At 35.5% G+C, this 16,634-nt stretch overlaps 1 protein-coding gene across 1 annotated transcript in view; it reads right to left on the bottom strand.

Annotated features, from left to right (window-relative positions):
* The window catches only part of COL4A5 (collagen type IV alpha 5 chain), a 228,084-nt gene that overhangs the window by 144,087 nt on the left and 67,363 nt on the right, over positions 1-16,634 (bottom strand). The window contains exon 2 of the mRNA XM_004440476.3: positions 3,602-3,661. Within this exon, the coding sequence (XP_004440533.1) occupies positions 3,602-3,661 (60 nt within the window). The remainder of the gene's footprint in view (positions 1-3,601; positions 3,662-16,634) is intronic.

Genomic DNA, 16,634 nt, shown 5'->3' on the forward strand with positions numbered 1-16,634 from the left:
TCATTCCATGTGGTCAGAGAATATATACTGATGTTTTCAATCTTTTGGTATTTATAGGGTTTCACTTTATGGCTCATTATATGGTCTATCTTGGAGAAAATTCCGTATGCCCTTGGAAAAAAACTGTATATTTTCGTTGTTGGATGTAGGACTCTATACGTCAGTTAGGTCTAGGTTGTTAATAGTGGAATTCAAATCATCTATGCCTTTACTGATTTTTTTTCTAGTTGTTCTATCAATGGCTGAGAGAAGAGTGTTAGGATCTATAACTATAATTATGGATTTGTTTATTTCTCTCTTTAATTCTGTCAGTTTTGGCTTCAGTATTTTGAAGCTCTGTTGTTATGCTTTAAACAGCCTTTTGTCTTTTAAATAAATTGAGAGGAAAAAAGATATTGTCTTTTTTTTTTTTTTTTAAAGATTTTATTTATTCAGTTTTTTTCCCCCCAAAGCTCCAGTAGATAGTTGTATGTCATAGGTTCACATCCTTCTAGTTGCTGTACGTGGGACTCGGCCTCACGTTGGACGGAGAAGTGGTGCCTCGGGGCGCTCCCGGGATCCGAACCCGGGCCGCCAGCATCAGCGCGTGCGCACTTAACCGCTAAGCCACGGAGCCGGCCCAAGATATTGTCTTTTATATTTACCCACATATACATCATTTCTAGCCCTTTTAATTCCTTCCTGTAAGTCCACACTTCCATCCAGTGACATTTCCCTTTAGCCAGAAGACATTTCTTTATATTTCTTTTAATGTGGGTATACTGGTGAAGAATTCTCTCATTTTTTTATTATCAGAAAATGTCTTCCATTTCCTTTTATTTTTGATGTATATTTTCACTGTATATAATTGTGTTTGCATATTTTTTCAATTGTGTAATGATGTTTTTACACTGTTGTACAGTATCCATTCTTTCTGATAAGAAGTCTATCATCACTCATATCGCTGTGCCCCTGTGTGTAATGTGTATTTTTTTCTCTAGCTTCTTCCAAGATTTCCTTTTAATCTCTGTTTTCTCAGTAGATTCATTATGATGTGCCTAGGTGTAGTTTTCTTTGTATTTATCCTGCTTGGTGTGTGCTGAACTTCTTATATCTGTAAATTTATATTTTTCACCAAATGTGGGACATTCTTGCCATTACTACTGTCCTATTAATTATTATTCTTTTTACTCCCCTGTTTTTTCTCTCCTGTCCCTATGGGACTCAATTTACATTTGTATTAAAACATTTGATATTGTCCCACAAGTCACTGAGGCTCTATTCTTTTTTTTGTTTTTTCATTTTTCTCTCTTTGTTCTTCAGATTGGATCTTTCTTCTGATTTATCTTTAAATTCACTGACCTGTTCTTCAGTCGTCTCCATTCTGCTGTTAAAACTCCATCTGGCGAATTGTTCTTTCTTATATTTTGCTTTTTCAAATATAGATTTTCCTCCTTTTTTTTTTTTTTTACAGTTTCCAGTGTTCTATTGTGATTCTCTATCTGTTCACTTATTATGAGCAGATTTCCCTTTAAATCAACAAATATATTTATTCTATCTGCTTTAAATCTTTGTCTAAAAATTGTAACATCTGCATTATTTCAGAGTTAGTTTTCATTGATTGGTCTCCTTCTTGACTATGGGTCACTTTTAACTGTTCTCATGTCTAGTAAGTTTTAATTGCATATTGGACACTGTAGTTAATATGTAGACATCCTGAATTCTTTTACCTTCCTCTGAAGAGTATTGAACTTTTGTTTTAGGAAATAGTTAACTCAGCTGAACTAAAACTTAAAACTCTGTTTTTCTTCAATGGACAGCAGTTAACTCTGTTCAGTTATAGCCTTCCAGCTTTTCCTTTTGGCTGGGTTGTATGAATTCTGCCCTGTACATATAAAGTTCAGGATTCAATCAAGAATTTGGGTAGAAATTACAAGCAGATTTTTGGGCTCTCCCCTCTGTGGCTCTGTCCATTCCAGCATATCCCCCATCACTTTCTAGCCATTCTGGCATCCTCAACTCTGTCCTCTGACCTTTCAATCTGGTAAGATTTTGGCGTTTTGTCTGGGTTTCTAGCCATCCTTTGCCATGCAAACTGAAAAGTGCACTCAGAAGAAAACCCACATAAATGCAAACTTGTCTGGTGTACTTCTTTTCTTTCAAGGGTAGAACCCTGTCTACTTTTTTCCTCCTTTTGGTCACTCTCCTGTGCTATTAAATAGCTGTTATATTTTTTCCAGAATGTTTACTTATCTCAAGAAGAGTTAATCTAATAAAAATCACTCCACAAATATCAGAAATGAATCCCTCTTAGTCTTTTTACCACTACAGAAAGCACCCTCACTGTAAAACTACTCCCCTCAAACTAAATGTTACTCAAATAGGTGTTCTGAAAAACACTATTCAATTATTATTAATATGTGTTTTATTAGGAGGAAAGTGAGTTACATGGTCAAATGGAGCTTGTAATTATAGCACTGAAAAACAAACAAATACATTTCTTTACTCTAGAACTTTTAAACATCTTTAATATGCTAGTGGACCTTCTATATTCCTAAATGGAACACACTCTTGCGATACTGTCCCAAACTTTTTCATATATAATTAATAACATTCACTGATTCATTCAAAAATATTTATTGAGCCTCAAAGAGTGGAGACTAGAGTATGATCCCCTTTCTCCTAGTATAACTCTCTTTAGGCCACAATTCACTATCCCTTTTTAATCTTCTAATTTCAATGTCAGTTACCGACTCATAGTGGCTAGGTTTATGCTATTTAATTGTCACCAATACATACTTTGTAATCATCATATCTATACAATAGGGGTGCAGCTGTGAAAAAAGTGAGATAAAAATAGAGATTCACCAATCATTAACTTAAATGGACTAGATAAAAATACATGAAATTGCCTAGCATAGTATCCAGTACAGATTAGTAGCCTGATAAATGCTTGGTTTCTTTTTAAGTGTTTATTTCTCTTCTTTTGCCTATCAAATCAGTGATTTCAATAAGATTGATCAGAGGTTGGCAGACTACAGGTCTTAGGGCAAATGCAGTCAGAAGCCTGTTTTGTATAGTCCAAGAGCTAAGAATGTTTTTTTCACACATTTAAAGGGCTATTAAAAAAAGAAAACAGAGAGGCCCAGCCCTGTGGCTGAGTGGTTAAAGTTCCGTGCACTCTGCTTCAGCAGCCCAGATTCACAGGTTCGGACCCAGGGTGTGGACCTACTCCACTCACCAGCCATGCTGTGGAGGTGTCCCACATACAAAAAAATAGAGGAAGACTGGCACAGATGTTAGCTCAGGGCAAATATTCCTCAGCAAAAAAAGAAAATCTTAAAAAAATAAATAAATAAAACAAAAGAGAGAAAAATATGTCACAGAGATCTTATGTGGCCCACCAAACCTAAAATATTTACTATATGGCCTTTTACAGAAAATGTTTGCTGATCCCTGAGATATATAGTCTAATTCTTACAGCTATCTAAAATAAGCAGTATAGTAGAATTCATTTTACTTACTGAGATGCCAAGGTAAAAGCCCTTGGCATAAAAAACATATTGAAAACACCATTTTATTGGTTTTACTAAGTTTTTTCAAGGCCCATCTCAGATCTTACCTTTTCTCCTTTTATACCACTACAGTCACACTTTGATCCTGGAGAACATCCATAGCAAGCCTATAAGGAAGAGAAAGAGGGAGGAAAATCATTAAACATGAACCTCAAAAGCAGACTTTGTCTTACAGCTCAACTAAATTCAACAATCCAAACATGTAAAACAAATACCAGAAAAATATCTGAAAGGATATATACCCAGTTGCAAATAATGATTCCCTCTGGGGAAGCTTTCACCTTTTACTGTATATATTTCTGTTTGAACTTTTGACAATGAGCAAATGTAATTTTTATAATTTTAAAGTGAAAAGTATCTTTTTAAAAAGATGTAAGAAATTCATACATCTTCCCTGTAATACATTTGCCACTTGTCCAAGCTCTTAGGAATTCCTTTTTTTCTCCTAACATCATTTGTAATAAATTACCTCTCAATCTATATTAGCAATGACCTTGGCAACTAGCCAAGGATGCCTGCCACTAAAGTCGCTTGCTTCTCTGCATTCATGAGCAATCACAGAATAAAATACATAATACTATCTTTTACCACCTTTCTTTTCTTTGCTCCCACTCTCTCATCACTAGTAGCTCAGTCTCTAACAGCTCCAAGTTTTATCACAAGTGCTGTTCCCACAGCCTAGATGTTCTAAATAGCCACTACTAACAAGTTCGTTCACTCATATTAGAAACTGAGGTCCTGAAGCCAGAAAAATATCTTCCTCTAAATAAGAACCTATAGGACAAGAAGACAGTAGATGACTTCTGCCATCCAGAACTATCCTTTAACCTGGCATTAAGATGAACTGCTTAGAAAAACAAATAGTAATTAGTTCAACATATGTAGATAGCTCAGCATTTATGTACAATAAGGTGGTATGCCTCTCATGAAATAAGAGAAACTTTTATGTGATGTAAACGCCAAACAATGTTTATCAATGCTCAGCCTTGAAAGCCTGGTACTTAAAAAGTACCTTAGCCTCCTTCCGAATATTCTATGCTTTCCTTTACTCCAATTTCTACCAGAGTATTTTCTCCAATCCTTATCAAAGTACTGACCTCATCCTTCTAGTCAGAACTTCTAACCAACTCAGCTGCAACTAGAAGCCACCCTCATGCTGGAACTCCTTTTCCTGATTATAAGAGTAAACAACAATGGCTTGATGTTGGGGGAAATCTCTCACTCTCATTGCGAGAGGCTGTTCCAGTAAAAGATGTGCTCCTGACATATCCAACTGAAAGTCTCTTATGCAGCCATTATTTATTATACATAGGTGATTAGGTTCTACACTTTGGTTTTAGTATTATATGTCAACTACATAACAGGTTAAATCAACTTACTCAGACTTATACACTCATCAAACATAAACTGAGCATTATTAGAGGCCAGAAAACTTGTTAGGCACTAAAGATGAATAAGACATAACTCTTTCTAACATATATAACGAATTCAACAAATACTTATTGATCACCTGTTATGTGCCAGCCACAATGTTATATTAGGTGCAGGGACAGATACAAAGACAGTACAGTATTGTTCTCTAATGGGAAGGACAATCCCATACACAAAAATTACACTATAGTGTTTCAGGAACAGAGATTAATTTAAGATATATAACATTGTTTTGTGCAAACGTGAATTCTAGATTCCAAAGTACAAATTTTACAAGATATTGATTCACAAGATAAAAACTGTCAATGGTCATATTCACTGAATTAGATTGTACATAATATCAACACTCAATTACATGCATTAATGGAGGAGTAAAGAATAGTGATGAACCAAAATGGCTGTAAATCTAAGAATAATTAACATTTGACTTTGGAATGTATGTCTGCACTTTATATGTAAATACATGTTCATAGTTTTTTGGTGTTATATGTCAAAGATGGTGTGACTTTCCATTTTCATCTGTCATTAAGAGATCTTCCTTTCTAAAATACAAATTAAGCTCCTGAGAGTAATGCAAAGCAATAGCCTAAGAGGACTTCATTAACATGGAGAAGACATTACGTGACTTTTCTTTATAATTGTATTTCTGACTTCTCAATATCCAACAATATCCTCCAACTCCTAATATCATTTATAAATAAACAATAAAGCTTTAAATACTCTTGCATGTCATTTTTGAAGTAATTTTATACAATACTTTTCTTAAAAATTAGCAATTTCATCTTTTGCAATTCTTTATTACTTAACATGTAGTTATAAAGAAATCACTACTCAAAACATTTGGTAATTACAAAATAATTTGTTTGAAATCAATTTAAAAATTTAATTTATATTCTATTTATTCCACTTAGGTTATGATAATGACTCTGCTACTCAGGGGTTGAAAAAAAAAGGCAATTGTAATACACACACGAACCACTAGATGCCACTTTCCATACAGTTATAACAGTGACGCCCACAAGGAAATAGCCCCAATTTGACATCTGGTTAACGGAACAACTTGTTTTTTACCAACATCTATTAATATTGATTAGGTGCCTAATAAGCACAAAGCACAATATTAAGGCTGTGAATTGTACAAAAAAATCTTTAGACATGGGTGCTGCCTTTAAGGAACTTCCAATCTACTTTAAAACAAAAAAAACTAGGCCCAAACCAATGAAAATAAAATTTAAATACAATGGAATAATGATACAGCAGACAATAGTGATAGAAAGAGATCTAAAATACAAAAAATATTTCTTGAGTTTACCTCAGCAATTAAATCTTTAGGTCACTATGGACAAGTCATTCCCGTACTCTAGGGTTCGTTTTTGTCTTTGGTAAAATGACAGAGACAGACAATATGACCACTTTAGGTGGCTTCCAGCTTTTACAGTCTGTGATTCAGTAAGATTTACCAAGTAAAAATGAGTATTATAGGCAATAATTTTGATCAAAGTTAGGAAACAGAGCTCCCTTGTGCCTGGAAGTATTCATACCATGTGTAGTAAAACACATCATAAAGCTACAATAATTAAAACAGTATGGTATTGTACAAAGAATAGGCAGCTCAATGGACCAAAATAGAAAGGCTAGAAACAGATGTACATGCACACACACACATATATATTTACTATGTGATAAAAGTTGGTACATGAAATAGATGTGAAAATAACGGATTGCTCAATATATGGTGCTAAGACAAGTATAGAAAACACTAAATTTAGATCTCAGGCTCCTACAATAAAAAAATACCATTTATGAGACTTCAAATTACAAATAAAAGCAAACTTCTGTATGCGTTAGGATCACTTAAAGAACCTCACAAAAATTCAGATACTAGGGCCCCATCCTAAAGATTCTGTTTCAATAAGCCTGAGGCTGGCTACCAGAATCTGAAATTTTAATAAACACCTCTAGGTGATTCTGATACAGGTGTTCTGAGATATATACTACAAAATAATGGCGTAGAGAAAAATAAATATTCCAATAATGTGGCTAGTTAGGTATCCAGACTGATATGCCTGTTTAAGAAAACTAAAAATGCTTGAAAAAATGTAAAAATATCTTAAAAACATCAAAGGCAACCACAATAGGATTTATCAGGCCAAAATCTAGGGGGGAAAAACCCCAGTAAAGTGACCAATGAAACTACTTTTTCCCTGAGGGCATTTACCAAACTTGGAGAATTTGAGATTCTTGTTTCACAGCTTCTTCAGTGTAAGGGTATACCATATATAAAAGTACCCCACAATCTCATCCCCAGGAAATTTTAAGAAAAATATATCTTAGCTCTTAGCAGAGAAGTACGGGCGAAAAAATTCTTGAGAAACTATAACCACAAGCTGGCCCTCATATAGATTTGCAATCCAAATTAGCATTAAGATGGGTGGCCCCCTAACCTCAAACAAATTTGTTTAGAGTGGAATTAAACTACCTCGACATCCCAGAGGCCGGGCAGAAATACATACAAATTCTATGTAGAAGAACATACCTTCCAAGTAAACTTCAGAGAATTCCAAAAAATCCTTTTTGAAAGGAAAATAAGATATCCCACTCAAAAATCACTAAGCATATAAGGAAGCAAAATACCATAAGAAAAAACCAGGAGAAACATCTCACAGCAGAAATTACTCAGCAAAGATTTCAGATATTGGAGTTATTAGATACAAAATTTATAATAACTATTTTTACAATTATTAAAGATATTTTTAAAAACACGAAAATAATAAAGGGACCAGGAAATTGCCAAAAAAAAAGTAACATAGCTGAATTGAAATAAAATATAAATTACAGAAGTAAATACTATGAAATTTAAAACTCAATGGATGGGCTTCGCCACTGACTAGATGCAGCTGAAGAGATAATTAGTAGAGTTAAAACACTTGGCAAAATGAAAAGACATTCTCTGTGTTGTAACATAGAGATAAAACATTAAAAATGTGAAATAATAGTTAAGAGACATGGAAGAAAGAGTGAGGAAGTAGAGCATAAAGGTAATTAGGGTTACAGAAGAAAAGGTGAGAGAGGGAATGGGGCAGAGACAATAGTTAGAGATAATGGCAGAGAGTTTTAAAGAAATAATTAAAGATATCTGTGATTCAAGAAGTCCAACAGATCCAACAGAAGATAAATAAAACCCCAAACTAGATGCAAAATAGTGTAACCTAAGAACATAAAACCAAAGACAAGATCTTAAAAGCATCAAGAAAGACAAACCAGATTGCCTTCAAAGGAGTGACAATTAATTTATAGATTAGTTCTCAGAAGTACAATGGAAGCCAGAAGATGGTGGAATGACATCTTTAATATGCTGAGAGAAAACTGTCAATCTACATTTTTTACTCAGTGAAAATACCTTTCAAGAACAAAAGGAAAATACAGACTTTTTTAGACAAACAAAAACTGAGAAAGTATGCCCCCAACAGGACCTCACAAAAGGAAATTCAAAGCTTTTGAATATCTTCTCTTTTATGTGAAAGGAAATGAAAATGAAATGGAAGGTCTAAAATACCAAAAGGATTAAGAGAAAGAAAGTGGTAAATTTGTGGGTAAAAATAAATAAATACTAACTATAAAACACAATTATAAAAATAGCTGCAGCGTTCAAAAATATAGAACTAAAAAGAAAAACACAGTGGTAATACAACGCCAGTCAGGAGAGGATGAGTGAAGTTAAATTATTCTAAGGTCCTTGTAATCGTGCAGAAAATAGGTATGTATTGTATTGATCACTTTAGATTTTGATAAGATAAGCATATAACCTAGGAACTCTAATTTCTAGGGTAAACCTTGACAGAAGATACGTGAGGTATTAATTCCAAACTAGTGGAGGGGGACAATATTCAATAAATCCAAAAGGAGACAAAAGAGAGAGACAAAAAGTTCTATCTTAGAAAGGGCAGGATAAATAAAAGAAATATATCAGTATTTCAGCATAATTACATTAAATGTAATTAAGTGTAAAACGACCCAGCATGAGAAAATAATCAGACAAATTTGGAATGTGGTATATTATAAAAGACAACTAGCACAGACTCTTCAAAAAGTCAATGCCACGCCATAGGAGAGATGAGTTTGTGAATGACAGCTTGAGGACCTCTGTGGACCATCTCCCTAGCAAAATAACAACTAGTAAAATTTAGAAAAAAACAAAATTTAAGTCTCTGGTTATTATCCTAAGAACCTACAGCAAATGAGGAAACACTTACTTATTCAACAAAATTTACTAAATCTCAGTATGAACAGCAAGAATCTATGGCATTTTAGCCATGTCCCACTCCCTTCCTCTCCCCCTTCCCTGCTCAGCTTGACAAAAGTTCTGGGAGTAGAGATCAATCCAGAACTCCTTCTCCCTCCAGCTCCCAGTTGAGCACTACAGTATCTCATTGGGAGGGACAGGCCATCAGACTTTCTCATTCTCCCCCTTGCTCAGTTCCAAGTTGCAGAAGCTCTATTCCAATCAGGAATAGCTGAGAGTTCTAAGGCTCTTGTCTTCCACACAGCCCCAACTCATAAGACAAAAGTTCTATACCAGGCAAGGCAGGCTGAGAGTACTGGATTTTGATTGCCCTAACCCCAGCTCATTCACAGAGCACAGGTTGATACTAGCAGAAGCAAGCTGAGAAGACCAGATGTTACTGTCTTCCCAGTGCCCTGCTCATAAAGTAGAGTGTCATTCCAAGAGAAGCAGGCCACTGTTCCTGTCCCCAGCCCTGGAGCACTGTTACAGAGGTTTTGCCTGGTTGCGGTGGGGAAGACCATAAAAACAGAGAGCTCTGAAGCTCTCCCTAAGGGACCAGACTTTACTTGGGATAAAGTGTGGGGAAGTTCAAGCCTAATGGCATTCTCAAAAACAATGGAAATTTGGGGGGCAAGCAATTAAGAGGGGGCAGGTACCCTCATGAGAACAACAAGCCAAACCACAGATCAGTCACAAGTTTACCAGAGAAATTGGGGGAAACAGACAGGTAAGAAGAGCCATCCTGAGGTTGGAACAAATGTCAAAGATTGGCCTCCAAGTTCACCCCTGAAAGAGGCCCAAACTTAATTAGGTGAGAACATGGAGCAACTTATGCCCAAGGTCATCGTCAAAAACAATAGAGCCATCAGCAAGCCATTAGTGAAGGCTTACAGCTGGGTGAGATACCTACAGAGGCAGTCACCTTAACAGAGAGAGCAGAAAAAGAGACAGACAAAAAGAACCCCAATAAACCCACTGTCATACCAAGGTGATTCTGAACATGCCCAAGGCTTCAAACTCCGGGTAGTGACATCAGAGGCTGCACAATGTGGGGGAAATAGACTTCACTAAAATAGTCCAGCAAATTCATTAAACAAATAAACAAGCAAACAACAACAGGCCCTGGATAGGAGGAATGGTATTCAGACTGGCTACAGTATATTATATAAAATGTCCAGGTTTCAACAAAAAATTATGAGACATATAAAGAAATGAAAATGTGTGTCCTTTACAAAGGAAAAAAAGCAAGCAACAGAAACTGCCTTTCACAGGGCCCAGATCTTGAAATTAGTGCACAAAGACTTCAAGGCAGCCATTATATAGATATGTTCAAAGAAGTAAAGGAATCCATGTGTAAAGAAGCAAAGGAAGATATGGTGACAATATTTCATTTAAAAGAGAATATCAATAAAGAAATAGAAATTTAAAAGAGCCAAATGAAATTCTGGAGTTGAAAAGTAAAAAACTGAAATGAAAAATTCACTAGAGGGGCTCAATAGCATATTTAAACTGGCAGGAGAAATAATCAATGAACTGGAAGATAGATTGATAGTGATTATGCAATCTGAAAAACCAAGAGAAAAAAGGAGGAACAGAAATGAACAGAGCTGGGGCCAGCCTTGTGGCATAGTGGTTGAGTTCACTCACTCCGCTTTGCTAGCCCAGGGTTTGCAGGTTCGAATCCCAGGTGTGGACCTATGCCCTGCTTATCAAGCCATGCTGTGGCAGGCATCCCACATAGAACACAGAGGAAGATGGGCATGGATGTTAGCCCAGGGCCAATCTTCCTCAGCAAAAAGAGGAGGATTGACAATGGATGTTAGCTCAGGACTAATCTTCCTCACCTAAAAAAAAATGAACAGAGGCTCAGATAAATATAAGGCCTCATTAAATGCACCAACATGTGTGTAATGGGAGTACCAGGAGAAGAGAGAGAGAAAGGAGCAGGAAAAATAATAGAAGAAATAATGGCTAAAAACTGACCACATTTGATGAAAAACAATCTACCCATAAAAGAAGCTCAACAGATCCAAGTAGGATAAACACAAAGGAACTACATACAGACACATCATAGTAAATGTGTTCAAAAACAAACACAGAAAAAATCTTGAAAGGAGGAGGAGAAAAATGACTCGTCATCACCAGAGAACCCCAGAAAGGTTAACAAAATCTTCTCAGAAACAATGGAGGCCAGAAGTCAGTGGGATGGCCTATTAAAAATGCTCAAAGATAAAAACTGTCAACCAAGAATCTTGTATCCAGTAAAACTATCTTTGAAATATGAAGGTGAAACAATTACATTCCCCAATAAACAAAAGCAAAGAAATTCCATTGCTATCAGACCTGCTTTACAAAAAGTACTACAGGAAATTGTTCAGGCTGAAAACAAGTGAACCCAGATAGTAATTTGAATCGACACACAAAAAAGAGTGCTGGTAAGCATAATTATGCAATTGTACAAGGCAGTATAAATGCATATTTCTGTATCATTCTTCTCTTAACTGACTTAAAAAGTGATTACAGGGGCCAGCCCCGTAGCCTAGTGGTAAAGGGTGAGCGCTCCGCTTCAGTGGCTCAAGGGTTCACAGGTTCAGAACCCAGGCATGCACTGCTGCAGCGCCTGTCAAGCCATGCTGTGGCAGCGTCCCATATAAAGTAGAGGAAGATGGGCATGGATGTTAGCCCAGGGCCAATCTTCCTTGGCAAAAAGAGGAGGATTGGCATCAGATGTTAGCACAGGGCTGATCCTCCTCACCAAAAAAAAAAAAAAAGTGATTATAAAACATATGGGTATAATAATACTGTTGGGGCTGTAACATATAGAATTGTCATATATTTGACAATAACATAACAAAAGAGGTGAGTGAGAGCAAAGCTGTATGGAAATAAGAAAATTACAACAGATAATAACTTGAACTCACAAGGGCAAATGAAAAGAACCAGAAATGTTAAACAAGGTCGATATAACATCTATAAATATATACTTATTTTCCTTACTTTTCTCAGCTTCTTTAAAAGCCATAAAGTTATATAACATTCTAATTATAACACTGTATTTTTGAGTTTGTGATATATAGATGTAATAGAGCACAAAAAGGAGGAAAAGGGAATAGAGCTTCATAGGAGTAATATTTCTATATCTCACTGGAATTAAGTTGCTATAAATCTAAGTAGATTCTGATAGGTTATCATGTTCATGGAAAGCCCTAGAGCAACCACTAAGAAAACTAAAAAATGCAGTAAAGAACATCATTAAAGGAACTATAATATTTAACTAGAAAATATTCACTTAATAAAAAAGAAGGCTGTAAACGAGGGACAGAAGAACAACAACAAAAAAACACAAGAGAACTATAGAAAACAAAAAGTAAAACGGCAGACAAAAATCCAATTATATCAATAATAACACTGAATGTGAATGGATTAAACAAGCCAATCAGAATTCAGATATTTTCAGACAATATAACAGAGCAAGATTCAATGATGTCTACAGGAGAATACATTAGATTAAAATATACAAAAAGGTTGAAAGTAAAAGGGTGGAAATAATACAAACAGCAACAGCAAAGGACTAAATGTTTGTTCCCCTCCCCTCAAAATTCATATGTTGAAATCCTAATCCCCATGTTATGGTATTTGGAGGTGGAGGTGGGGCTTTTGAGAGGGAATTAAATCATGAGGGTAGGGCCCTCCTGAGTAGGATTAGTGCCCTTATAAGAAGAGGCCAAAGAGCTACCTAGCCTTCTTTCTGCCATATGAATATATAAGGAGAAGTCAGCAGTCTACAAGCTGGAAAAGGGCTCTCACCAGAACCTGACCATGCTGGCAGCCTGATATCAGAATTCCAGCCTCAAAAACTGTGACAAATACATTTCTGTTGTTTATAAGACACCCACTTCATGGTACTTTGTGATACCAGTACAAACTGACTAAGACAACAACCATAAGAAAGCTGGAGAGGACATACACTAAGAGACAAAATATATTACAAAACAAAAAAAAATATTACTAGAGATAAAGAAGGACAGTTTAGGGCTGGCCCCGTGGCTTGGTGGTTAAGTGAGCGCGCTCCATTGCTGGCGACCCGGGTTCGGATCCTAGGCTCGCCCCGACGCGCTGCTTCTCCGGCCATGCTGAGGCCACGTCCCACATACAGCAACTAGAAGGATGTGCAGCTATGACACACAACTATCTACTGGGGCTTTGGGGGGAAAAATAAATAAATAAAATCTTTGAAAAAAAAAACAAAAAAGAAGGACAGTTTATAATGATAAAAGAGTAAATTCACCAGGAAGACATAACAAGTATAAACATAGATGCACCTAACAACAGAGCCCCAAAATACGTGAAACAAAAACTGACTGAAGTGAGAAATAGACAGTTCAACAACAATAGTTGGAAACTTCAATACTCCACTTTCAATAATGGGTAGAACAGTAAGGCAGAAGATCAAAAAGGAAGTAGTGAACTTGAACAACAGTATAAAGCAATGAGATCTAACAGACATCTATTCAACACTCTACTCAACAACAGCATAATACACATTCTTCTCAAGAATGCATAGAACATTCCCCAGGATAGATCATATGCTAGGCCATAAAATAAAGCTTAATAAACTTAAAAAGATTGAAATCATACAAAGTATTTTTTCCTATGACATTGGAATAAAATTAGAAATCAATAACAGGAAGAAATTGGGGATATGTAGAAAATAAACAATTTACTCCTAATTAACCTTTGGGTCAAAGGAGAAATCAAAAGGTGCATTAGAAATTCTTTGAGATAAATGAAAATAAAACACAAAATGCCAAAACATATGGGATGCATTTAAAGCAGTGCTTAGAGAGAAATTTATAGTTGTGTCTATATTTAAAAAAGATGCCAAATCAATAAACTAACCTTCCACTTTTAGACATTAGAAAAGAGAGCAAACTAACCTAAAGCATGTGGATGGAAGGAAACAAAAATCTGAGCTGAAATTAATGAAATGGAGAATAGAAAAATAAAGAAAATCAGTTGGTTCTTAGAAAAGATTAACAAAATTGACAAACTTCCAAGAAAGAGAGAGACTTGTTATTGAGTTTTTATTTAAAGACTTTTTTTGTGTGTGAGCAAGATGAGTCCTGACCTAACATCTGTTGCCAATCTTCCTCTTTTTGCCGAGGAATATTGGCCCTGGGCTAACATCCATGCCTATCTTCCTCTACTTTATATGTGGGATGCCTGCCACAGCATGGCTTGATAAGCCATGCGTAGGTCCACATCCCGGATCTGAACCCACGAACCCTGGGCCACCGAGGTAGAGCATGTGAACTTAACCACTATGTCACCAGGCTGGCCCCGACTGAAAGACTTTTTGATTGAAATACCCGAATTATTAAAATCAGGAATGAAAGAGGGGACATTATTACCAACGTAGGTAGGAATAGCAGGGGACTTCCTCAGCCTGATAAAAGGCATCTACAAAAAAACCTTAGCTAACATCATAATTAATGGTGAAAGACTGAATCCTTTCCCTACAAGATCAGGAACAAAGCAACTCTATCACTTCTTTCCAACTCTGTCTACTCTGTCACTTCTTTCTATTGTCCTAGAGGTTCTAACCAGGGCAATTAGACAAGAAAATGAGCCATCCGTATTAAAAAGGAGGAAGTAAAGCTATCCCTAGTCATGTATGACATAGTCTTGTATACAGAAAATCCTATTAGAGCTAATAAATAATTTCACAAGTTTACAAGGTACAAATTCAATATACAAAAAAATCAATTATATTTCAATACACTAGCATGAAATTAAGTAAAAATCCACTTACAACAGCACCAAGAAGAACAAAGTACTTAAGAATAAACTTAAATAAACAATTACAAAATTTATACCCTGAAAACTATAAATAACATTGTTGAAAGAATTTAGAGAAGACCAAAATAAATGGAAAATATCCCATGTTCATGGATCAGAAGACTTAATAATGCTATGATGGTAATACTCCCAAATTGTCCTGCAGATTCAATGCAGTCCTTACCAAAATTCAACTGCCTTTTATGCAAAAATGGACAAGCTAACTCTAAAATTCATATGGAATTTATTTGGAATTTCAAGGTACCTCAAAAGTCAAAACAATCTTGAAAAAGAACAAAGTTGGCAGACTTACACTTCCTAATTTCAAAACTTACTGCAAATTTACAATAATCAAACCAGTGCGGTACTGGCATCAGGATTGGCATATAGATTGAAATAGAATTGAGAGTCCAGAAATAAACTCATGCATCTATGGTGAATTTATTTGCGATAAAAGTGTCAAGAGTATTCACCAAAGGGAAAGAATAATTTTTCAACAAATAGTGCTGGGACAACTGGATATCCACATGCAAATGAACGAACTTGGACCTCTTCCTCTCACCATACATAAAAATTAACTCATAATGGATCACAGATTAAATGCAAAAGCTAAAACTATAAAACTCTTAAAAGAAAACATAGGAGTAAATCTTCCTGACCTTTGGTTAGTCAAAGCCCTCTTACATGTGATACCAACAGCACGAGTGGCAAAAAAATAGATATTTTTTAAATTTCATAAAAACTTATTTTGCTAAAATTTCGTGCTTCAAAGGACACTATTAAGAAAGCGAAAAGACAACCCACTGAATGGGAACACATATTTGTAAATCATGTATATGAGAAGGGACATGTATCCAAAATATATAAAATATTCTTATAACTTATTAACTTACTGGTAAATAACCCAATTAAAAAATGGGCAAAGGATTTGCATAGATATTTCTCCAAAAATAGATATACAAACGTCCATTAAGCACATAAAAAGATGCTCAACATTACTAACAAGCAGTAAAATGCAGATCAAAACTACAATGAGATACCACTTCATGCACAGTAGGAGAGCTATAATCAAAAAGATAGACAATAACAAGCGTTAGCAAGGAATGCAAAGAAATTGGAACCCTCCTATAATTCTAGTGGGGTTGCAAAACAGTGCAACTGCTTTCGAGAACAGTCTGATAGTTTCTCAAACAAACATATAACCCAGCAATTCCACACCTAGGTATACACCTAAGCAAAATAAAAACACATATCCACACAAAATCATATACATGCATATTAATAGTACCATTATCCAGAATAGCCTAAAAAGTTTAAAACAACCCAAATGTCCATCAATTGATGCGCTGACAAGCAAAATGTAGTATACACATACGATGGAATATTATTCAGCAACAAAGAGGAATGAGGTACTGATTCACACTACAACACAGATGAACCTTGAAAACACCACGCTAAATGAAAAAAGCCATATACAAAATACCACATGTTGCATGCTTCTATTTATATGAAATGTCTAGAATAAA

This window comes from Ceratotherium simum, chromosome X (genome assembly GCF_057802395.1).
Source record: "Ceratotherium simum simum isolate JZ-2026a chromosome X, ASM5780239v1, whole genome shotgun sequence".
Classification (NCBI taxonomy): domain Eukaryota; kingdom Metazoa; phylum Chordata; class Mammalia; order Perissodactyla; family Rhinocerotidae; genus Ceratotherium; species Ceratotherium simum.